The sequence below is a fragment of the Cyprinus carpio genome, chromosome B9, assembly GCF_018340385.1.
Source record: "Cyprinus carpio isolate SPL01 chromosome B9, ASM1834038v1, whole genome shotgun sequence".
Lineage (NCBI taxonomy): Eukaryota > Metazoa > Chordata > Actinopteri > Cypriniformes > Cyprinidae > Cyprinus > Cyprinus carpio.
In genome coordinates this window covers 6,921,285-6,947,018 of record NC_056605.1, presented here as the reverse complement: position 1 = coordinate 6,947,018, position 25,734 = coordinate 6,921,285, and the positions used below count along the sequence as shown (strand labels likewise).

Sequence of the window (25,734 nt, the reverse complement as noted above, 5' to 3'; positions counted from 1 at the left end):
TATGGGATATGGACTGATGTTCTCTAAGTTAAAACATCCTGATGATGGGTTTATTACAAACATGCAGCTTTTCTCTTCACAAGATATTAATTGATGCACTGGAATCGTGTGGATTATTGTGATGTTTTTATCAGCTGTTTGGACTCTCATTCTGACGGCACCCATTCACTGCAGAGCATCCCCTGGTGAGCAAGTGATCTAGATCAGTTCTTACTATTCCTTTAAACCCTAAGATGACATGGTTAGACATGCTACTTATTTAGATTGAGCGGAGGCTGATTTTTCAAAAAACTAATCATAAAAAGACTGAAAGATGTACTTAAGTGCCGTAATGAGAGTAGTAGTAATTTGTTGCTTTCTACTTTGTGAAATGTATTATTCTATATCCATTTCTTTGTGTCTGTCCTCTGCAGGATTTGTGGCTGTGGCTCTGGTGAGTCGGGCTGTTCGTCATGTGGCTGCTGTAAAGCTTGTGCCAGAGAGCTGGATGGTCAGGAGGCCAGACAGAGAGGAATCTTTGATGCCGTGAAGGAAATGATACCGCTGGACCTGCTGTTAGGTACTGAGGTGTCATCCAGTCACATTCAGTACAGTTTCATATCCATCAAATCACATCCTGTCATATGTTCAACCATACTGTCTTCATGCATTAAATATTCAGCTTAATCTTAATCTTATCTCTAATTTGAACTGTCATGTGGTGTACAGTTCTTCTGCCCAGTCCTTATGCAGATCAGTGTTGTCTCTGTATATTGGTCTAGTGAAGCAGCACTGTGTGTGTTCTTTTGGGATCATCTCTCTGCTCTTGTCTCTCACTGTCTTGCATTGCGTCTCATGCTCATCATTCACCTGCCTGTGTTGTTTCTCATTTGTCTCCTCCGTTGGTCCCCGCCCGTGCTGGACCTCTGTTATTTTAGCTGTGCCTGTCCCTCCTCCCCCAGGCGTCAATATAGAGGAGCACACCCAGATTCGACAGGAGGAGAAGAGACAGCGCATCAACCGCCGGCACCGGCTGGAAGAGGGCCGAGGTATGACGCCTACATGACCAGACCCCACAATAAACCCAGACACTCCACATGTGTGACGCACAAACATGCTGCTGCATTATGATGCAGTTTTTTAAAATCTTCATAGTATTTTACTATGTAAAGCCAGAGCTGGGTGATATATCAAATCTTTTCAATGGTGGTATAAAATGTATTTTAGTATTTCACGGTTTATTTTTATTCCTTGCAATAGATATTTTTTTTGTTATATCTGTTTTTATTTTATTTGTTTTTAAGTTTTTCGGTATCACCCAGCTCTAATATTATAATTTTTTAACAGCAATTTTTTTTTCTGGACTATAATATGACATGAAACAGCTAATCATAATCCATTCTCTTTGATTATGAGTGCATCATACATTTTCCATCAAAGTTTCCTCTGAGTTGAAAGATGGAGTATTATTACCTACTCGATAATACTCTGAAGTGGCCTGATCATCTAAACTACTTCACATGTGCTTGTTTCCTCTGGGAGTGGGTCGCTTGTGGATGTTCCCTTCTCGCTTGTGTTCTCATTATATACCATGTGTTATATACCATGTTTTATTTTCCATTTGTGAGATGCTTTGCCCCATGCATGTGAAAGTTTCTCTTTCCCCTCATAGGCCCCCTTGTTTTCCCTGGTCCCCTTTTAATGAACCAGCGTGAGCAGGTGCTAGCCAGACTAAGACCCCTTCAGGCCTTTAAGCTAATGCGGGAGAGACTCAAAGGTACTGCGGTCTTCACTACAGACTCCACCTGGAGCCCCATAATGCCCCTTTCTCTCCCTTCCTTCAACAACCTCTACTCTGCTGCCTCTTCCAGCTTTCTCTAGACACAGTAGCGTCTCTCTCTGTCTGCATCTCTTCCTCTGTCTCTCTGGTGAAAGAAAAAAAAACAACTTTATTTCACTACTTCTATTCTCTTCTAACATAAGTCAATTGGGCATATGTTGAATGTTGTGCTCAGTGCGTTTGCTAAATGTGTTAATTGCAAAAACTAAACAGAAAAAGCAGTGGCCAAATGTGGTGTCTTTGCTTAAAATAGCAAATTGCATCTCAGTCTGACTTTTAAGTTTTATCATTTTGAGTCAAAATTAGTTTTTCACAAGGGCTTAAAATAAATCCTAGTGCATGGCCAGTATAAATAGAGCATTATGCTTTGTAGTTATTTTAAGAAACATTGAAATAATAGCCATGCTGAATCTCCTTCTGAATGTGTCTTAATATTTGGCCTGCCATGTGTAGTGTGGACCTGTGACCGGCACAGGATTATTAACCATATTATGTTATTATTTGTAGAATTAACGTATCAATATAACAATTTTAAAATATTATGATTGTCAATACTGTTATATCTTGACACCCCTTGTTCATAGTGATCACAACTATCAAACTCCAAAAATGATTAAAACGATTTCTGTTTTCCATCTTCTCCCATTATAGCTATTTAATATCATAATCAATTCAGTAATTGACCACATAATGTCACCTGCAAGAACCAGTTTTGCATTTAAAGTTGAACGCATATAAAAAAGGTCTAGAGATTAATTAATGAATATTATTAGCTGAATTATCAACGATTAACCACTAAAATGACGGCATATAGGTTTTGGAATGACATAAAACAGAAATTCCATATTTGGGAATTTCTATTGCTGTACTTTTCCTTTCTACTACTAACCGTTATTTTAAGGGGTTATTTCTTTATGCTATTTAACACAAAGTCTGTTCATTTCAGATATAATTGAAGCACATTTACCTCTGCACCAGTGAATACAGATACCTGTTGGTCATTTGCAATGTCTCTAAACCCATCTATATGTATATTTCGTAATATTCTATCAAATATGAACAAAGAAATTTTAAAAGTGGGGCATTTTTGTCACTTTTAGTGACATTTTTGCTCTGAATCCTGAATTTGTGACCCTGGTCTAAATGTAACACTATGTTCTGTTCTGTAAAATGTATTATATGTGAATATTTTTGCATGCAGGGAACACAGATCTGCACTTATTTTTACACTGTCATGGCACATTTCTACACTATATTAATCAGTGTGGAGTGAAAGGAGTCAACTTTTCCTGTTCCTTCATTGGATTTGTGCCTCCGATCAATGCCAGATCTCTTTTATTAACCCTTGATAGAGAGAGTTTAAGGCTGCATACAATCACAACTTCCCGCTCAGTTAATCTTCTCTCCTTTGCTCTGTTCCACCTCTGTCCACACATGCCAATATATCATTTCTTCTCTGTTTTTCTCCTTTCCTCTGAGGCACCAGATCATTTCTCTTCCCAGGTCGTTAACGGTCCCCGGCTTCACTCGCTGCTTTTAGACATCCATCTCCTCTCTCGCTGTCCTTGTCTGCCCTTTACCGGCCGTCCGTCCCCCCAGGCTCACGCTCTGTTCTGTGTTACAGATGGCAGCAGTGAACGCGGGGACAAAGATGCCAGTAAGATCACTACATATCCTCCGGGGGCTGTACGCTTCGACTGTGAGCTGCGAGCCGTGCAGGTCAGCTGCGGTTTCCACCACTCCGGTGAGTCAAAATCACATCTGACCTTGATAATGTGATAGGAGGCCATTGTTCATGTTCATCATCATTACTTTGGGTCAATATTTGATGTTCCTGTTTTTTTTGATATGCCAAGTATGAATTGAAGTCATATGTCCATTTGTAATGGTAAACCTGTTTTTTGGCAGTGGTGTTAATGGAGAATGGAGATGTTTACACCTTTGGTTATGGACAGCATGGACAACTTGGACATGGAGATGTTAATTCTAGGTAATGAGGGTTTAAAGGGAATGCAGTTATCGAAGTTTCTCCGACAATCAGCCTAAAAGTATCATAAAAATAGCCCAGAACTCTCTGTCTCTCTCTATGGATGCAGGAAAATTAATAACAAATAAATTTAATTTTTATTTTAATTATTTATATTATTAATTGTTCTTATTGTATGTATTTTTGTATTTTATCTAATTAATAAATATCTATGTATTTATTTAAAAATATTCATATTAATTTTAATTTAATTGTTTCATTTAAATTTAATTGTATTTATTTTATGTATTTATATATTTGTGTATTTTACTTATATAATTTTGAATATCTGTTTACTTTAAAGTTATTCATTTATTTATTTTAAATAGATATTTATTAAATGTAAATGTATTTTTGTTTTTAATTGTTAATCTAATCATTTATCTATATATTTTATGTGTACAATTATTTTAAATATGTATTTTAAATAATATATTTCTAATATTTTTTAATTATTTGTTCATTTTTAATTTGTTTAAATTATGTAATTATTTTATTTAATTGTGTTTATTTTGTATATTTATATTTGTGTTTTATATGGTAATTTTAAATATTTATTTGTTGGTTTTCATATTTATTTTATACAATTTTTTTTTAATTTATTTTAAATATTTAAGTTGTTTTTTTTTTTTTTACTTGAATGATTTATTTATTCTGAATTAGTTAATTAAAATCTTTAATTTTATAAAATTAAAATTGATAGCAAAGAAACTATAACAAAAACAAAACAAAAACCTTAACCTGTGTCACTTTGATTTTTGTCCGAACACACAGGGGGTCTCCCACTCTGGTGCAAGCTCTGCCCGGTCCCAGTACTCAGGTGACGGCAGGCAGTAACCACACTGCAGTGCTTCTCATGGACGGACAGGTCTTCACCTTCGGGAGTTTCTCTGTAAGTTAGCCGTTCAAGTTCAAATTTTTTCCATCCGTATGTTGGTTAAGAACCTGAAGATACATCTCATGTTGTCTCAACAGAAAGGGCAGTTAGGACGGCCCATCCTAGACATGCCCTACTGGAACGCCAAGCCCTCTCCGATGCCCAACATTGGCGCCAAGTACGGTCGAAAAGCCACGTGGATCGGGGCCAGCGGTGATCAAACCTACCTGAGAATCGACGAGGCACTAATCAACTCCCACATCCTGGCCACCTCCGAGATTTTCGCCAGCAAACACATCATCGGTACTCTTTCTTGCTGACTCCCTGTTGTGGTTTAAAAAACCCGTGTTGTATCTCCCGTTAAAGCCTTTGACTGTTCCCTCCCATTCTGCTCTCTCTAGGTTTGGTTCCAACATCGGTATCTGAGCCTCCTCCCTTCAAATGCCTACTGATCAACAAACTGGACGGGAGCTGCCGCACCTTCAATGACTCAGAGCAGGAGGATCTCCAGGGTTTCGGTCTCTGTTTGGACCCTGTCTATGATGTCATCTGGAGGTGAGGCTCATCTGGAGCCAGCTGACTCGTAATAATGCCTTTACGATCATGTCACCTAAAAAAAAAACACTGTACACAGTTTCTCAGGGTTTCAGTGGTCGACATCTGTTCTGCAGACTATAAATTATGAAAAAAAAAAAATTTGTAAAAAATCTGACTGATGAATGACATGCTGCATGCTTAACTCTTGTCCCACACTATATCTTCTCACTTAAAGCCATCTTGCCCTACTTCCAGGTTCCTACCTGCCACACGTGAAATGTGCTGCTACAACGCGGTGATAGCAGACGCCCGTGTGCCCACTGCCTCAGACATCCAGGCCCTCTGCAGCATCCTGAGTCCTGAGCTGGCTCTGCCCTCGGGCTCCCACGCCACCACCACCCGCTCCCACGGAGCGCTGCACATCCTGGGTACGACAACAGCATATCACTGTCACTCACTCGAGTTCAGCTTTACTACTGTTTAATGTGCAGTTCACAGCACTATCTTGTCGAGCAGGATTTCAAACCTGTCAGGAATGAAGTCACATGATGGTAGGACATTCAAAGCTCACTAGCTGTTTCTCCTTGAGCTCAGCTGTACAGAGAGGAAACGGTGCTGGTTGACTGGCATTGTCTAAGAAAGATTGACAGTCTTTGAGCTTTGCCTGTCAAATCGAAATTTCCTGTATCTTTTGAAAATAAGATATAATTTTACTGTGGAAACACAGTGTAACTTTCAGAACTTCTTCAGTTAAAAAAAGCAGGTCCCTGATTCACATCAGCCACGTCTGTTTACTATTCAGAAACTTGGCTCATCCAGTCACGGTGAAGTAATTCAGTGATATTAGGATAGATGCTATTATTCTAATCCTGAAAAGAATAATTGAAAAGAGTAAATTTATGGTTAAATCAGCCAACCTTTTACTATTTCTGATTGTGTGTAGCACCTACTGCTCTGCAGATTCTTCAGATCCTGAAGGTTGGAATACACTACATTTTATTTTTTCCCAGATTTTTCTCGAAATTACAGTCCGGAGAAGTCGCCAGTAGTTTCCGAAAGTCAGAGCCAGTCTGCAGATCTTGCTTGATCAGAGTTGCCAGATCACAGAAAATCATGTAGTGTATAATGGGAATACCCTTATGTTGTTCCAAACCCGCAAGATCTTCAGAACACAAATTAAAGGCACAATATGTAAGTTTTTGTCGCTAGAGGGTGCATATTCCAAACAAACAAAGAAACAAAGGCGTAGCTTGATGACGCCGTGACTTCATCCCTACAGCTGATGCAATCCGACAGGACTCGGGCAGAAATCATGTTCATGGATTAGCTAATGTATTAAAGATTTATGAACGTCGTAGTATGAAACAGGCTGATGCTGAAAGCTGTTTTATTGAAGTAGGGTTGCTAAACGAGCGTGACAAATGGCTCGAAAGCAGCGGAGCTTTTATTATGCCACAATTGCCCGCTTCGGATCCTTCCGGTCGTGCGTATGTGGGGTAAAGCAGCGCTGTTTAACATACCAGACACATTCGAAAGTTCTGTTATACTGCTACTCTGTGCGGTTGTCACCTGTGTAATAAAACACATAACATATTAAAGCGTCTTTTGGTGTTTCAATGTTTTCTTCAAAACAAAACCGGAAATCGAGGGTGTATGATGTCATTGGCATGCGATGCAAAGACCAGGGACAAGCCACTATTTAAAATAGCTATTTCTCTGGATTTAAACATTCTTCAAAACATTTCAAGTTTTTGGATAGTTTAATAATAATAAAAAAACTGTAAATTTTTTTTGCCTTTATTATATTTTTTTTGTTATTATAATTATATCTGACCCTCCATAGACAGCAACACAACTGACATGTTTAAGGCCCAGAAAGGCAGTAAGGACATTTTTAAAATAGTCCATGTGACATCAAAGACGAAAAAGAAGAATTATTAAATAAAGTCATTATTTTTGTTTTCTTTGTGCACAAAAAGCTTCATAACATTACAGCTGAACCACTGATGTCACATGGACTATTTTAACAAATGTCCTTACTACCTTTCTGGATCTTGAATGTGTCAGTTGTGTTAGACCACATGGAATTTGTGTTAAATTTGTGTTCTGAAGAGGAACGAAGGTCTTAAGGGTTTGGAACGACATGAGGGTGAGTAATTAATGATAGAATCTTCATTTTTGGGTGAATTATCCCTTTAAGTTTATTATTGTAATGAGTTAAATTATTATAATTAATAAATAATTGCATTATTTTAAATTATTATAATATTTAATTATTGCAATTATTATAATGGATTATAATAAGTTTTTAATTTAATTATGAGCAGCAAAAAGTATTTATTTTTAACAAGATCTTGCTATGTTATAAGGCTGTTATTAGAGGATCGAATATTAGCAGATTTGAACTTTAACTGTTTTATTCTAAGGGTGATGGCGAAAGTGGAAAATGATCAGAATAAACTATATTAGGACTAAAATGTTTTGATGCAAAAAAATTAAATGAACATTTATGAGTAGACCTCAGAGAGGAAAAACAAACAAAAAAACCCACATTGGAATTTTGAGTTGTAGTGTGTGAGTTCTGTTTGGTTGTGTGTGCAGGTTGTCTGGACACACTGGCTGCGATGCAGGAGCTGAAGATGGGTGTGGCCAGTGCTGAGGAAGAGACTCAGGCTGTGATGAAGGTCTACTCTAAAGAGGACTACAGTGTGGTCAACCGCTTCGAGAGTGAGTTTGTGAAGAATCATACAGCTGCTACATCACCAAATAATATTTTAGACTTAAGGCACATTGACATACAGCAAATTGACAACTTCCAGCAACATGTGCTGAACATACAATATGTGATTAGATACTCAAAAGGTACTTGCATCAGTAGGAACATCTATTACGATCAAAAATAGAATCACTCGGCAACCTCCAGCAATAAAAGTTTTCTAAATTTAGTACAGTTTTTAGTCAGGTTGCATTTGTTTGATTGTTGTTTTTTCTAGGTCACGGAGGAGGCTGGGGTTACTCTGCCCACTCAGTGGAGGCCATTCGCTTCTGCGCAGATGCTGACATCTTGTTAGGAGGATTGGGTCTTTTTGGTGGCCGAGGGGAGTACACTGCAAAAATCAAGGTCAGGTGCTATCTGAATGTCTCCATAGCCCACTTAATTCTCACAAGTTTGTGATTGAGAGCTGTGATTGTGTTTGCAGCTGTTTGAGCTGGGGCCAGATGGAGGAGACCATGAGACTGATGGAGACCTGCTGGCCGAGACAGATGTTCTGGCATACGACTGTGCTGCTCGGTAAGGCTATACATATCAGTACCATCTAAAAATATATCATTTAATTCTAGAGGATAATTGATACATAATTGCTATAATTACGTGTATGCATGTAAGCCAACGTTGTCCAATCTTAAAATGGGCAAATGTATGTGTTATTTTTGTGTTGTTTATATACTATTACAGTATTTATTTATTTATTTTTGTTTAATTTCAGTTTAAAATGGGCAAATATAAATGTCATTTTAGTAGTATTTATTAGAGCCGGACCGATATATTGTTTTGCCGATATGAGCCTGTTGCCGATATATCGGTATCGGTGAATATGCTACTGATATGAACATTTTTTTTACAGAACATATACTGCAGATAAAATGCTTGAAATGGTGTTATTACTTAGTTTGCTCCATTGTTTGCAATTGGCGACCTGGATGAAACGCAAATCCATGAATGAATGTTACAAAGTGAAAATTTCACTGTGAAATAAACTTCAACTTTACTGTTCAGTGCACTGATGTCAGACTTATTTTGGATAGTAAAGTTTATTGTTAAATTGTTAAATGCCCTGCCTCCATTACATATCTCTGTCACGTCATAATAAGTGTTTGATCACCACATTTGAGTGATCATTGCAAAATGTGTTTATGTATATATATATTCTGTTTTTGTATATACTGTATTCTATATATAGTACCAGTCAAATGTTTGTACACACGAATGGGAAAGTGTCCAAACTTTTGACCGGTACTGTACTATAATTAAGGATGCACAGTTAATCAAATTTCTAATCGCGATTATGATTATGGATGCCATGATTACATAATCATTCAAAGCCGCGATTACACAAATAAATAAACAATTAAAAATGCCCACTTGCATTATTCTGTATGCTTAAGAGGTGTTTGCAGCGCAGGGTTTAACAAACTCAAACACACTGGATAAATGATATTTTGTGTAACTGATAGATATGTTAAATGCCAAACGTGTCAAAAGCGGAACAAAATAGCGGTACTCGTTTGAACTGCGCATCACACGGACCTTTTATCTGCTTGCCTCAAAAGAAAGCAGTGTAGCGCAAGTTTAGAGCACATGCGTTTATTGCAGTGACCAGTCGCCATCATACACTAAACAACGCTGTGAAATCCAGTAAGGAGCACTTGAGTTCAGAGCAGAGTTCTCCAGTACAAGTCATGTCTCTTTAATTTAAAGTAGTTTAAAGCCAAATAAATTGGAGCTGTTATTCTCATCAACACTGATGCAGAAATCAGCAGAAACAGTGCTACAATGATCCAGTTAGAAGACGTTTTGATCCACAAATCACCCACATTTACCATAGTTTTACTGTAGTAACAGTAACAATGGTACGGTGGCAGAAAAGTAGGATATTCATATTGATATATGTCAAAGGAGTAATGGAATATAATTACATCATTTTGTTAATTATTCTATCAGTTGATGTGGATTTGTAATTGAATGTCTTTAGGCTGGTCTACTGGTCTTTAGGCTAGGGTTTTCAATACAAACACCATAGAAACCATGTAGTTAGGCTAAGTTTTACCATGGTAATGAGGTGCTGTACTACAGGTTATGACCTACAGTACAAATGTATGAAAGATTTTTTAATGAAAATAAATGTACATCTGCATCCCAACTCATGCTCCTGCTACTCTGAACTCAAGCTCTTGTCTAATGTGCATTTCTAAGAGACAAAACTTATAACATTATTATCACATGTTCAGTGCTACCAAATCAGGTGCTGGTGCCACTGCTCTCGAATGTTAGTCTGGAGCCCTGATAATATAAATTGTACTGTAAAATGTTACTGTAATTTGAAATTTCATCTGTTTAATTGTAAATGAAATATATAGCTTTGGTAAACCAGTTTTAGTATAACATTATTATACCATGCATAATTTTACCTTTTTGTTGTTTAAAGAAGAAACCAAACCAGTACATAGTTGAGGTTTGAGGCTCAATGCTATAGAAAAGCAATAAAAGTTCAGGAAGAGTGTTTTCAGCCTTTATATATATATATAGGCAAATTGTATGGTAACACTTTTTTTAAAAATCTGTATTAATGAAACATTTGAGCTGTATCTGTTGTTACTGATCTGTTAAAAATCATCAAAACACCAGCTGATTAAAAGACAGTGAGCAAAACTGGCTCGTAAAGACTGATGCAGTGTTGATGTTTTGTTTGGTGTGTGCAGGGAGAAGTACGCCATGATGTTCGATGAGCCTGTGCTGCTGCAGTTGGGCTGGTGGTATGTGGCGTGGGCTCGTGTGTCTGGACCCAGCAGTGACTGCGGCTCCCACGGCCAGGCCACCATCACCACTGATGACGGGTACAAACACACGCATTACTGTCATTGTGTGAGCATTACAGCATGACGATAATTATAACCATGAACTCTCTCCTGCAGTGTGGTCTTTCAGTTCAAGGGCTCGAAGAAATCAAACAACGGTACTGATGTGAATGCTGGACAGATACCTCAGCTGCTGTACAGGTACATGAGAAATTTCAGTTCTGTACTCATCACATTGGTGTATCAGGAGTATTCTTTCTTTCACATGGCCGTTTTGTGTTTTGGTTTTCCAGGTTGCCCTCTAATGATGGTAATGCATCCAAAGGAAAGCAGCAGACCAGTGAGCCTGTGCACATCCTCAAGCGTTCTTTCGCCAGGACCGTGTCTGTGGTATGTGTGCAAAAACACACTGAGTGCTTATGGGCCTATAATCTGAAGCTTAATGTTTTTTCCAGATCTAATAATTTCTGCAATACAGTTCATATAAAAAAAAACAGGGTACAGGGAAAATATAAATAAATAAAATATATATACAGGGCTCTACACCTATTTTTTATTTTTTTTTAAGGAGCACTTATGTCAAAAGCCAAAATTTAGGAGCACCTTCTAATCAATAATCAAGAATTCAAAAAATTTAACCTTACCATTACAAGGTGATATTTGAGGTGATTTACAGGGAATTTTGTTTTTACCTTTGTAATGGCATTTTTCTAACTTTATTAAAAGTATGTCATCTTTTATGTCCAATTAAAAAAATATATATTTATAAGCTTTTTAACATTTCTAATAAAAACAAGTAGAATAAGAATAAGTTACCAATCAAATGAAATCAGTATTTAAATAAAATTAATTTGTACTACAGTGGTGGCACAGAACAACACACATGTGGCTTGTAGGTGTATTTTCAGCCATTTAATGAGGCTCAGAAGTCGCATGAGTGTAATTAAATTCATAAATTCATGTTGAGGTTAATGTTTTAAATATAAAATTTTGAATATAGAAATATTAAATTATTGAAATAACAGAAAAGATACTTTAAAAATGAAACTGAAACTACCAGCAGGTGGCAGCAAGTCACTTATTTTATCACTGAATCATTCATTTAATTGATTCGTTGGAATGGCTAATTAATTCAGGATGTGACTGTCTTTATGAATGGGTAATTGAATCATTGACTCACAAGATTCATTTAAAACGCAGTTCGTTCATAAATGAAACACCACTGTGTTTGAATTGAGTTTATTAGTTTATAAGCTGTTTTTTTTTGTAAATGTGTTTTCGTTGTGTTTGGATGTAGATGCGAAGCGTATTGTTTTTGTCAGAAAATATGTCACTTAATATTAACTTCTTGTTTAATGAACTGTTGTATTAAATCAATATCACATTTGAAAAACTCCCTTAATAAACTTTAAAAGCTGTCACTTTTAAAACTCCATTATAATCAACGAAGCTCCTTACATTGCATGGTGAATCTGCAAATCTTGAATTGATTTTTTTAACAAGCAGTGAAGTAGTTTTGTATAATTACTTATTAGATTTAATATAATATAAAATGATTTTGCTTATTGAACCAACATAATGAATTAATATATATATTATATATAATATATCAGTCAACTTAATGTATACATTTTTTTTCATGGCAGGGTTGTTAAATTGAAAAACAAAAAAATATATATGTGATTCAAAATTTCATGAATTTTGTGGAAATTATTTTTGGACTTATATTTTGAAAATAATTTTTAAATATAGTAAAACTTTGTACACTCTCTTGTATTCAGGGTGTTAAAAACATTACTTTTTACTTGATGGTTACAGCATAGAATCCATATTTGTTTGAAATTTGTTTAAATATTTTTGAAGAAGTTTTGAAACATAAATATACACATAAATAGACAACTATGCATAATATATACACATAAATTACTTAAAATTGGACACACATTTTAATTGAGATATTATAGATATTATATTAGATTATTAGATATATTAGATCTCCTTTTCATCTCTAGTAACCTTGTTTGTCATTGAGCCATAAATGTACCAGATGTACCAAATTTCCCAGAAATTTATATATTATCAACACTAGTTTGAATTTCCATATAATATCCTTATGCCCTGTAAAAAAAGAAAAGAAAAAAAAGAAGAAATTGGCAAGCAACAGGTGTACAGCAGCCAGTTCTAAAGGGTTTATACTTCAGTGTGTTTTATTGCTTGTTATTATTTAAGGAAATCCCTTGACTGTTTGCCCTTTTTTTTTTTTCATGTGGCCTATCCGCTTTGTGCAGTCAAACGAACAAGTTAAAGTTAATAATAGGTCAGATCCTTGGTTCATTTCCCAGTTGTGTGTTTGTTCTTGTCCCAGGACTGTTTCGAGTCTCTGCTGAGTGTCCTGCACTGGAGCTGGACCACGCTGGTGTTGGGGGTGGAGGAGCTGAGGGGCCTCAAAGGCTTCCAGTTCACAGCCACCCTTCTGGACCTGGAGCGCCTGCGGTTTGTGGCCACCTGCTGCCTGCGACTCTTGCGCGTCTACATCTGCGAGATCTTCCCCATTTCTGGTATCATACACCATTTCTGCTCACATTTTAAGGATTTTAAGGTGGCGCCCTACTAGCTATTTGGAAACTGTGTTTTTTGTAGTGTACATCTCATTTTTTTTTGCTGAAATCTTGCACTTAAGACAGGCCACTTTCACTCATTCTGTTACTCCAGTGACCGTATAAGTGAAGCTATCGGCTGAAAAACCAGCTAATGGGATGCCGACCTAAGTCACATTGATTTTGAGCCCTGCTGTCGTTCTCTTGACACTGTAGTACAAGACCTTGTCACCCCGACTTATAGTTATACACTGAATCTGTGCTGTCACTTCTTGCTGAGTCAGACTGTCGATGTCACAAGCCGAGTTCCAGATGAAGTCTATATTGATAGTCAGGGTCTCATGTCACGCTAGGCCTTTAAGCACATGTAGTTACGTGGAAGACAGCTTTGGGCAAGTGTTAAAGATGTTAATTTTTGAGACTATTCCGTAAAGACTAATGTTAAAGGGTTAGTTCACCCAAAAATGAAAATTCTGTCATTAATTATTCACTCATGTCATTCCAAACCCGCGAGACCTTCGTTCATCATCGTAACACAAATTAAGATATTTCTGATTAAATCTGAGAGCTCTCTGACCCTCCATAGACAGCAACGCAACTGAAATGTTCCCAGACCCAGAAACATAGTAAGGACATCTGTAAAACAGTCCATGTGACATCAGTGGCTTCAATTTTGCAAAGCGCAAAGAATACTTTTTGTGAGCAAAGAAAATCATAATAACAACTTTATTCAAAAATTTGTAGAGTATCTACTGAATGCAAACAGCGTATGCTGCTCTGTGTCAACAGCACCACAAGGATACTTTGTTTTCATTCAAATCAAAGTGTAAATAAATGCATAAAACTCATTTTCTGCTCCCTAGACATTTACATTAAGATAACATATTGAAGGATTGTGTTCCCTTCAATTTACTCCTTTACCTTTCCTTTAAAAATGTTCAAAAATAGCTTGCACAAGGATTTCTGTCGCCATACTGTCTGGTCCACATTGTGTCTTATAATGCCTGTTTGTGTCTCCTCTCTAGCCAGTACCAAAGCGGTTGTGGAGGAGTCCAGCAAGCTGGCGGAGTGTGTAGGAAAGACACGTAGCCTCCTGAAGAAGATTCTGTCAGAGGGGATGGACAACTGCCTGACCAAGCTGGACAACGACCCGCAGGGGTATCTGAGTCAACCCCTCACTCTGCTGGAGGCCGTGCTGCAAGAGTGCCACAACACCTTCACCGCCTGCTTCCACTCCTTCTACCCGACTCCAGCCCTGCAGTGGGCCTGCCTCTGTGACCTGCTCAACTGCCTGGACCAGGTAATCCCCATCACCAAACACTTCGGCTTCAGGTTGTTCTTAAATCAGCAGATGACTGATGTGGCCTCATTTCTAATCTGGAAGTCATAAATGGATGAATCTAAATAATAAACCTGTGAAGGATTTTACCCAAAATCAAAAAAAAAAAATTTCAAATAAGTTTATTGTTATTGTTATTATTGTTTTGCACTGAAATAGTTTTCATGACAATTAAGAAAACATTTTCCCCAAAAAATAATTTACAATCTAAAATGTTATTATTTTTTTTAATTCTAATGTAAAACCAAATGATGATTTATAGTTTTAAAATTTTAAAAGTGGTTGTTTGTTAATATACTGCTTTTCATTTTTGCTCTATAACACAGTGCTTTATATTAATTTTGTTACTCTGTTTGAAATGTAATGATTGAGAATAATATGGAATACAAAAGTCAATTAAATTGTTCTCTTTTTGTAGGGAAATGTGCATACTTGAAAAAAGAAAAAAAAACACATCATGCAAAATGTAATGCATTTTTATATAAATTTAGGATACATGAAGCGTAACATATACCTGTCATTTTTCTATATAAATGGACTATTATGCTATTTTGTAAATGTGTATAATTTTAATTTTGTCATTATTATAAAATTGTAATTATGATTAATATTTTCATGTATATTTTATTTTGAATGAAAGTGTTTATATAAGGGGTATATGTACAATTTTGCAATCTGATTAAATAGTTTTTTTTGGGGGGGTGAAATGTGAACTAGGTATGTTTTTGTGATATTCACCTGCAGAGCCTTTTTAACAGAGATTTTTTTCAGCTGAACCACTTTCAGTTCCCAGCTCACACCGCAAATGAACCTCTTGACAGGTTTAGAGTTGATGAATTTGAGCTCTAAAATATCTCCAATGGGACACTAAATCAAATAGATTCTCAGAAAAAGAGGCACAGCCTCCATATATTTTATTTTTCAAATATCTTAGCTTTACATTCATCACTTTGCCGTTATCAGACACAGTCCGCTTAGATGCAGCAGAGGCTCTACTGATCATTACATTGACCTTTATGTCGACCTCCAGGACATTCAAGAGGCCAATTTCCGCACATCAAGCAGCCGTCTGCTGGCCGCGGTGATGTCAGCTCTGTGTAACACGTCGGTCAAGCTGACCTCCGTCTTGCCTATCGCATACGACGGGGAGGTGTTGCTGCGCTCCCTCGTCAAGCAGGTCAGCATTGAGAATGACTCTGCCCTCGCTCACCGCTTCCCCCTGCTGGTGGCACACATGGAGAAGCTCAGCCACGTGAGTACTAACGTCCTTTCATCTTTCAAATTTTATTCATGTTTATCTGCCTTAGTGGTTACAGAGTTCTCTTTATCGTATCAGACGGAAGAGAATCTCATGGGCATGACGACTTTCCGGGAGGTCCTGGAGAAGATGCTTGTCATTGTGGTGCTTCCTGTGAGGAAGAGTCTGAGGAAGGAGGTTGAGCTCTTTTCTCCTCATCTGGTGTCCAACACCTGTGGCCTGCTGGCCAGTATCGTCAGTGAGCTCACAGCCTCTGCTCTCGGCTCTGAGGTTAGGAGGACAAATCTCCCGCTTCCTTCTCATTCCTTTCTTCCACAGACACACTCTTCCTCGTCTCTTTGTCCTTCACAAGCAGAATCTGTATCCAGAGAGCTCCATAGAAAGATTTGCACATCTGGATTATTCTGAACATCCTAGTCCCATGTCCTTTATTTAAAAGGTTTATATTAAAATTAAGTTTATAAAATGATGTAAACATAAAGACTGATCTATGTAAATATATTTAAAATATCTCTCTATATATAATATACATTTGCAAAGATAAAATATTCATATATTTTTAATGTGTTAAATTAAGACATCGCATTTAAATGTATTATTCAATTTAAATATATTTTAAATAAATGAAATAATATTTATATTTAATATAGTTATTTGTAATATATTTATATGTCTATTAATATATTTGTATATTTAAGCTTTTCCCCCAGGCTCTTTGGACCCTGAACCGGTACATTTTTATGTAATATACAACTTATATCATTTTAATTCTGACTTGTGTACATTTTCATATATTATTTCTCTGTTATTCTTATGGTCATTTTTTTATTACTGTATGTGCAGAAAGTTGGAAAAACCTGCATGTCATACTATGTATGCTTAATGAAAATGGAATGAGAAACAAATTTTCATAATTTTAATGAGAGAGAGAGGAAAAAAAAATGATTAATATATTAAAATATAAAAAAATATATATATTTATATATTTTTAATACTATAGTAAAGTATAATTAACAATTTAAATGGGAATTGAAATGGAAACTAATTCAGTATTTTCTAATAATATTACCGAGGGGTAACATGTATATTGACAATAGCAGAGGACCTAGGACAGATCCTTGTGGCACTCCATACTTTACTGGTGATAATTGAGATGACTCCCCGTTTAAATAAAGTGTTAGCGATCGGACAGGTAGGATTTAAACCATCTTAAAGCCTGCCCTTGAATACCTGTATATGATGCTAATGTTATAGAAAGACTGATATTTAATTTCATTTAATAATTTGTTTTGATTTGATGAAGTACCTAGACTTTTTTTTATTACATATTTTGTAATCTGGTCAACAAGACTCTACTACTCCAACTTCGTTAAACATTTTACCCTGTTTAAATCCTTTGAATTCTATATTTATTTTCTAAAAATCAGTATACAAATGTAAAGCTTGCAGATTCCACATTGGCCTGCTCTTGCGGGATACATGAAGCTTAGTCATGTGCACAGGTGTGTCTTCCACCGGACCACAACAGTCTGCTACAGTCCATCTCTCTTTCAGCTGATTCTGAAAAGGCCATTGGCTCGTTGCCATAGAAACTGGCCTGTCATGTTCTATTAGAATACGTTATGAAGAGCGCTACAGCTGTTTTACTTTTTTTTAACAGTGTCCGTTTCCAAAGGTGAAATGCAAATCACTAATAGAGTCGCACAAATGGCATTCAATTTCTGCTGTTTGCAGTAGATCAGGCAAAGAATGGTTGTAGGTGGCGGTTCTCATTGAGGCTCCTGTTAAAAACAAAAACATCCTCAGTTATATGGCCTGCTGCCACCTGCTGGGAAAAGAAGTGACACTTTATCTTAAAGGGACAGTTCACCCCAAAATTACACAACTGAACCTCTAATGTGCCGCGATGACTCTACATTAAATGTAAATTATTGTCTAAAATTTTGAAACTTCTTTATTGTTGTACAGGTGGATGGGCTGAACTCCCTCCACTCTGTGAAGTCCACCCCCAACCGCTTCACCAAGACCAGCCAGGGACGCAGCTGGAACACGGGGAACGGCTCCCCCGATGCCATCTGCTTCACGGTGGACAAGCCAGGGGTGGTGCTGGTGGGCTTCTGTGTGTACGGAGGAGGAGGCATCCATGAGTACGAGCTGGAGGTGCTTGCTGATGATGTAAGTCTTTTTGTTTTCGTCACCTGATGTTACATGGAAGCTAGACTTCTGATTGTTAAAGGAAATGTCTGTGCAAAAATGAATGTTCTGTCATTATTTACTCATTCTCATATGATTCCATACCTGCATGCTGTAATTTTTAAGCTGTAACATAAAATGAGGATTATTTTCTACTCACAGCTCCTTTCTATACAACAGCAGTTTATTGTGAACATGTCTGTCAAGATCCAGAAAGTCCTAGAAAAGTGGTGTGTGGGAAATGTGCTGTACAGAGAGAAATAAAAACTGAAACCAAAAGATACAACATTTCTGTACATACACACAGACCTGTCATTTCTAATTGACCTTCAGTTGTCTTCTTGCACTGACCAATGTCTTTCAACAAATAATGATTTTTAGAAGTAAAAATATAGCTGATCCACAGCGTTTTTCTACTTTACCACATAAAAGAATGCAAACATTGGGATTAAAAGTGATTGAAACAAGGAAAATAAACTTTAATAAATGTTTAAATCCCATACAAGAAACGTAAATCCCCTACAATAAAGATAGATGATGAGAATTTGAGAAGCGAAAGAAAAGGTTTCATGTTTAGTCTGGTACGGTAACTCAAGGAATATTGTTAAAATCATGGAAAAAAGGGTGAGCAGCTCACCAAACAGAATATAAAGATAAACTTAATCCAAATTTCTGGGGCCACGTACCTCTCAGTTTGACACAGATTTAAAAAATATATATATTATATTAATGATGTGACATTTGATTGCTAACTATTGTAAACATGGCTTTGTTCCAATATCCATGTAGAACAGCAAACTTCACATGGGCACAGATGTGTTTGATATACCACCACGATGGGGCGGCTGTCACACTGCCTGGCACTGCCGTATTGTACAACTAATAATTTCAAATGAGTTGTGTAACTGTTTGGTTGACTGCATTTTTGTTTGATGTTGAATAGGCTGCGATGTCAAGTTAGCAGTGCTTGAACTGATATGATGTCTATGCATGCAAAAAAAGTGACTTCTATTCTGCAAAATATACTTGGTGCCAAATCTGTTTGAGACAAACTCGTTTTTGGGTGAACCGTTCCTGTAAGTTAGAGTGTTTGTGAATGAGTTATCCCAGTGTCTTACCCTGTTGTTTTTCTCTGTGTTCCTGTTCTGTCCATCTGTCCCGTTTCATCAGGCTCAGACGGAGCACCCTGGAGATTCCGCCCACTCCCACAGATGGACGTCTCTAGAACTGGTCAAAGGCACTTACAGCACTGATGACTCCTCCAGTGACATTGCTGAGATCCGTCTGGACAAAGCTGTTCCTCTGAAGGTGCTGTGATTTTTACACATGAATTGTGCGAAGCAAAAAACTTCATTTCAACACAAACTCACACCTACCCTGTTGCTCTTGCAGGAGAATGTGAAATATGCTGTCCGCCTGCGGAACTATGGCAGCCGCACAGCCAATGGAGACGGAGGCATAACCACCGTACAGTGCTCTGATGGAGTTTCCTTCACCTTCAGCACCTGCAGCCTGAGCAGCAACGGCACCAACCAGACCAGAGGCCAGATTCCTCAGATTCTCTATTACAGGTCTGTACTTAATTCCTTTCACTGCCTTAAAAAAAAACTCTTATTTATGTTACATCTTGTTGATCCTGGTTGTTTGTTACAGGAGTGAATATGATGGTGACCTGCAGTCACAGCTGTTAAGCAAAGCCAATGAAGAGGACAAGAACTGCAGTCGTGCTCTTTCTGTAGTCAGTGTGGTGGTGCGGGCGGCCAAAGACCTCCTCCACAGGGCCTTTGCTGCGGACGGTAAGGATCACTTCTGTAGGCTTCCCCAACTGCTATTGGTTGCAAAAAAGCATAGTCCCAAACCATACTCAAACCATTTGTTGAGCTAATGCTAATATAATAGAGATAAGACTTTTTGCTTAACATGAACATTTTGCATTGTAACATTAATTTGTGATAATTAAGCATTTAATTAACTTAATAAAAAAATGACCTCATTCTTATTACTGCAATGTTAATAAAATAAGAATAATGGAAATTGCAGAAAAAAATGGGGGAAAATATACACACATGCAAAAAAAGAACCTGTCTTAACAGTCTTATTAGGCTTAATTTTTATAAATATATATACTATTGTTAAAAACTATTTTTGCTGTTTTTGTAGGCAGTAAACTGCCAGAATTTTAAAAGATACATTAGTTTGCATTGAACTTTTAGCATCGTAACTTTGAAGATATTGTTTATGCTCAAAAAGCAACATTACACACTAACTAACGTTAAAAAAGTTAAATAGTCATAAACCACCCCTTTAAAAAAAAAAAACAACTTTTATTCAGCAAGAATGCGTTACATTTATAAAATGTGACAGTGCGGACATTTCTAATGTTACAAAATATTTATATTTAAAATTTCTAAATATTAAGCTGCAAAACTGTTTTCAACATTGTTGATAAGAAATGTCTCTTGAGCACCAAATCAGCTTATTAGAAAGATTGCTGAAGGATCACGAGACACACCAAATAAGTAGTTTTTACAATCTTAAGTTTTTTTTTTAGTTTTTTTTTATAAATATAACAAATGCAGCCTTGGTGAACATAAGGGGCTTCTTTTAAAAAATGTAAAAACATTACTGACTGCTAACATTTGAGATTTACTGTTATTTGTTGGATATACATTGATTGATATTACTGATGTCTCTACAGTTGAAGACATTCCAGAACTCCTGAGTTCCTCCAGTCTTTTCTCAATGCTGCTTCCACTTATTTTGGCTTACATTGGTCCTGTGGCTGCCTCTGTCCCTAAGGTATGGGAGTTTTTCTTCATGTAATTAGCAGTCTTGGCTCTTGATGCGATAATGATCAGTCTCCTCTGCCAAGTCAAGTATTGTTAGTTCCCTTTTTCTCATGATATCTTTCTCAACGCCTAACTGTTTTAAAATTGTAATTGTTGTCTTCTCTTAGGCTGCGGTCGAAGTGTTTGGTTTGGTGCAGGAACTTCTTCCAGCTGTTTCTGCCCTGAACCAGAAATATGCCCCTCCCGCTTTCAATCCCAACCAGTCAACAGACAGTACCACTGGGAACCAGCCAGAGCAGGGTCTATCAGCTTGCACCACCTCAAATCACTATGCTGTCATAGAGAGTGATCACCCCTACAAGCAGGCTGCTGTCACGCAGTACAAGGTACATTAGTTCGCGTTTCTTGACATTCAACAGAATATGGGCAAATCTAGATATTTATTATCTAGCAACCTGTTTACATCACCCTGCCAACTAACAAGAATAACTTAGCAATGCTCTAGCAATCACTCATGACACTTTAGAAACTGCTTACAAGACTTGACATTACCATTGTCTGACTGTTCTTGATAACCATAAAAAAGTAGTCAGACTTTTAAAACCACAAACACTGACCAGTCAGTCATTAAATGTTATTGCAGCTCGAAAAGATGTTGACAGTTTTAAATAAGACACAAAGGTGGCATAAACTGCAATTTAAATAGTACTGTTTCACACTTTTATACTGATTAATGGTTTTCATGCACATTTTTCTAATAATTTTAATCAACTTCGCAGCAAAACCCTAAACAATCGCCCAGAACAACCAACTTAACTCCCTAGCAACACCCTAAACAATCGCCTGGAACACCCAATTTAACTCCCCAGCAACATCCTAAACAGTCGCCCAGGACACCCAATTTAACTCCCCAGCAACATCCTAAACAGTCGCCCAGGACACCCAATTTAACTCCCCGAGCAACATCCTAAACAGTCGCCCAGGACACCCAATTTAACTCCCCAGCAACATCCTAAACAGTCGCCCAGGACACCCAATCAGCTCCCCAGCAACATCCTATACAGTCACCCAGGACACCCAAATAACTCCCCAGCAACATCCTAAACAATCACCCAGGACACCCAATAAATCCCCAGCAACATCCTAAAATCACCCCACCCAATTTAAAACACACTCCTAAACAGTCGCCCAGGACACCCAATTTAAATCCCCAGCAACATCCTAAACAGTCGCCCAGGACACCCAATTTAACTCCCCAGCAACATCCTAAACAACCACCCAGGACACCCAATCAGCTCCCGAGCAACATATTATACAGTCGCCCAGGACACCCAATCAGCTCCCCAGCAACATCCTATACAATCACCCAGAACACCCAAATAATTCCCCAGCAACATCCTAAACAGTCGCCCAGGACACCCAATTTAAATCCCCAGCAACATCCTAAACAGTCGCCCAGGACACCCAATTTAAATCCCCAGCAACATCCTAAACAGTCGCCCAGGACACCCAATTTAACTCCCCAGCAACATCCTAAAACAGTCGCCCAGGACACCCCAATTTAACTCCCCAGCAACATCCTAAACAGTCGCCCAGGACACCCAATCAGCTCCCCAGCAACATCCTATACAATCACCCAGGACACCCAATTTAAATCCCCAGCAACATCCTAAACAGTCGCCCAGGACACCCAATTTAACTCCCCAGCAACATCCTAAACAACCACCCAGGACACCCAATCAGCTCCCCAGCAACATCCTAAACAACCACCCAGGACACCCAATCAGCTCCCCAGCAACATCCTATACAATCGCCCAGAACACCCAAATAACTCCCCAGCGACATCCTAAACAATCACCCAGGACACCCAATTTAAATCCCCAGCAACATCCTAAACAGTCGCCCAGGACACCCAATTTAACTCCCCAGCAACATCCTAAACAGTCGCCCAGGACACCCAATTTAACTCCCCAGCAACATCCTAAACAGTCGCCCAGGACACCCAATCAGCTCCCCAGCAACATCCTAAACAGTCGCCCAGGACACCCAATTTAACTCCCCAGCAACATCCTAAACAGTCGCCCAGGACACCCAATCAGCTCCCCAGCAACATCCTAAACAACCACCCAGAACACCCAAATAACTCCCCAGAAAAATCCTATACAATCGCCCAGAACATCCAAATAACTCCCCAGCGACATCCTATACAATCGCCCAGAACACCCAAATAACTCCCCAGCAAAATCCTTTACAATCACCCAGAACACCCAAATAACTCCCCAGCAAAATCCTTTACAATCACCCAGAACACCCAAATAACTCCCCAGCAAAATCCTAAACAATCACCCAGAACACCCAAATAACTCCCCAGCAACATCCTAAAAAATCGCCCAGAACACCCAAATAACTCCCCAGCAAAATCCTTTACAATCACCCAGAACACCCAAATAACTCCCCAGCAACATCCTAAACAACCACCCAGAACACCCAATCAGCTCCCCAGCAACATCCTATACAATCACCCAGAACACCCAAATAACTCCCCAGCAACATCCTATACAATCACCCAGAACACACAAATAACCCCCACTCAACATCTTAAACAATCGCCCAGAACACCCAATCAACTCCCCAGCAACATCCTAAACAATCGCCCAGAACACCCAAATAATTTCCCAGCAACATCCTAAACAACCACCAAGAACACCTGATCAACTCCTCAGCGACATCCTAAACAATCACCCAGAACACCCAAATAACTCCCCAGCAACATCCTATACAATAACACAGAACACCCAAATAACTCCCCAGCGACATCCTATACAATCACCCAGAACACCCAAATAACTCCCCAGCAACATCCTAAACAATCACCCAGAACAACCTATCAACTCCCTATCTGCACCCTATACAACCAGACAGATCATCCAGTCAACTTGTTACAAGTTGAGATGCGGTATGACCAGTGTACCTTAATGAGAGTGGTTTAATTACATCCCTGTGCTGGTTTCCAGGTTTCCTTCCCAGACTGTGTTCGCTGGGTGACCATTGAGTTTGATCCTCAGTGTGGCACGGCACAGCCAGAAGATGTCCTCCGTCTCCTGATCCCCAGCCGATCGATGCACTTCTCTGGGCTTGGCTCCAAATCTCTGGCTCACGAGACCATCAACAGCTGGACTGAGCTCAAGAAGTTCTCTGGCTCCAGTGGCTGGCCCACCTCTGTCTTGGTGCTGCCAGGTAACAGCGATGTCCCAGACAGCCAAATTCAGAGCTTTATAAATGTTCACTTGTGCTTTCGTGCTGATTAACATGCTGTTTACGTGTCAGTATTTGTTGATGTTCAGTCATTAAAAAGAACCCATTTATTGAGATGTTTACTTAACACCACTTCTAGGCCCTTGAATATAAAGCTTTATTTTGTCCTACAGAGGGTTTATAAACACCAGATTCCAATCAGGAAGATTTTGGGATTGTTTTTAGAATGTTATCTCTGTGAGGGCTTTGGCACTTTGCTCAGGCATTTTTTAATGATGAATATAAAAATTTTTGATGTTGTGTGGTGTGATATTATAGTGTACTGTTATTAGTGTTGTTATCGCGTCTTATAGGGGTATTGTGTTTTGATGTTTTTAGGGTTTTTACGTTTTTAGAGGTTTGAAACACTGAATGAGCTTTTACATGAGACATTTCAGTAAGTTGCACTGTAGGCTCTCTTATAAAATAGCCTACCATTTGATGTTAATTCATGTTTATTATGTACTATAGTAGTAAAGAGAAATATTAAATGGCTTCACTTGCTGCTTGAACTGAGGATCTAAAGCGATCTCGCCTGCCGCATTAAAGTGTGCCAAAAAACTGTAGTTATTGTTTGTATTTTATGAATTTTGAATAATTTTAAAGCTGATACTTTGTTAATTAAAAAGTAAAAAAGCACAAAGCTTTTTGCGATTACTGGACGGCAAGTGCGCTTCAAATAATGAAGTTCACGCATTAACAGAGCACAGCATAGACCTAAGATCTTGTTAAGAAGCCATATTATTAATGATTATAAACGAGAATTGTTTGTTCAAGTTGTGCATGAAATAGACTCTGCTTTTGTACACTTTCACTTCGCACGTCTCCGTAATTTAAATCTCTCTCAGGCTGCACAGCTGAGCTGCATATGCGTTTATCAGGTGTGCGTCAGCGCTGCTGTGCAGCAGAGATGAGGACTGTTTTTTTTTTTTTTCATTAAAACTTTGATGCACATCATCTCAGTTTAATACGTGAACATAGCAAATGATGCTATCGTGAAACAATCAGGAAAAAACACATTGCATGCAAATTTTAAGTTATAACATGTAAATACATAGGCCTAGTCGCCAGTGGTGACCTCAGCAAAAACTTAACTCGCAATTTAATATTTTTGGTCGCAAATGCGACCGTTTTAGTCACAGTTTGGAGCTCTGTGTAGTTTTACTTTTATTAACTGTAATAACCCTGCATCTTATTATTATTATTATTATTCAAAATGAGTTATGCTACACTGACTCGCCCATTAACTGATTCACTTTCTCTAATATCAGGTAACGAAGCCCACTTCTCCTTGGAAACTGCATCAGATTATGTGAAAGACGAGAAAGCCTGTTTCTATGGATTCAAATGTGTCGCTGTTGGTTATGAGTTTAACCCTGGTCTTGATGAGGTATGAAATTCAATATGAATGTGTTTTAAACCTGAGCC

The 25,734-nt window shown here is 38.0% G+C and overlaps 1 protein-coding gene across 20 annotated transcripts in view; it reads left to right on the top strand.

The window, feature by feature from the left end:
- mycbp2 (MYC binding protein 2) overlaps positions 1–25,734 on the top strand; it is a 99,678-nt gene that overhangs the window by 34,778 nt on the left and 39,166 nt on the right. For 16 of the 20 annotated variants that reach the window (XM_042730791.1, XM_042730789.1, XM_042730788.1 and 13 more), the window contains exons 16-42: positions 414–559; positions 918–1,028; positions 1,652–1,756; positions 3,444–3,563; positions 3,728–3,809; positions 4,620–4,737; positions 4,821–5,025; positions 5,124–5,277; positions 5,515–5,687; positions 7,861–7,986; positions 8,253–8,380; positions 8,460–8,551; positions 10,741–10,875; positions 10,954–11,037; positions 11,130–11,226; positions 13,202–13,394; positions 14,459–14,733; positions 15,803–16,024; positions 16,109–16,300; positions 17,999–18,205; positions 19,394–19,531; positions 19,616–19,794; positions 19,877–20,019; positions 20,922–21,022; positions 21,180–21,398; positions 24,027–24,249; positions 25,578–25,696. In XM_042730791.1, the coding sequence (XP_042586725.1) occupies positions 414–559; positions 918–1,028; positions 1,652–1,756; positions 3,444–3,563; positions 3,728–3,809; positions 4,620–4,737; positions 4,821–5,025; positions 5,124–5,277; positions 5,515–5,687; positions 7,861–7,986; positions 8,253–8,380; positions 8,460–8,551; positions 10,741–10,875; positions 10,954–11,037; positions 11,130–11,226; positions 13,202–13,394; positions 14,459–14,733; positions 15,803–16,024; positions 16,109–16,300; positions 17,999–18,205; positions 19,394–19,531; positions 19,616–19,794; positions 19,877–20,019; positions 20,922–21,022; positions 21,180–21,398; positions 24,027–24,249; positions 25,578–25,696 (4,087 nt within the window). The remainder of the gene's footprint in view (positions 1–413; positions 560–917; positions 1,029–1,651; positions 1,757–3,443; positions 3,564–3,727; positions 3,810–4,619; positions 4,738–4,820; positions 5,026–5,123; positions 5,278–5,514; positions 5,688–7,860; positions 7,987–8,252; positions 8,381–8,459; positions 8,552–10,740; positions 10,876–10,953; positions 11,038–11,129; positions 11,227–13,201; positions 13,395–14,458; positions 14,734–15,802; positions 16,025–16,108; positions 16,301–17,998; positions 18,206–19,393; positions 19,532–19,615; positions 19,795–19,876; positions 20,020–20,921; positions 21,023–21,179; positions 21,399–24,026; positions 24,250–25,577; positions 25,697–25,734) is intronic. The other 4 variants (XM_042730792.1, XM_042730773.1, XM_042730781.1 and 1 more) reach the window with 3 other exon arrangements.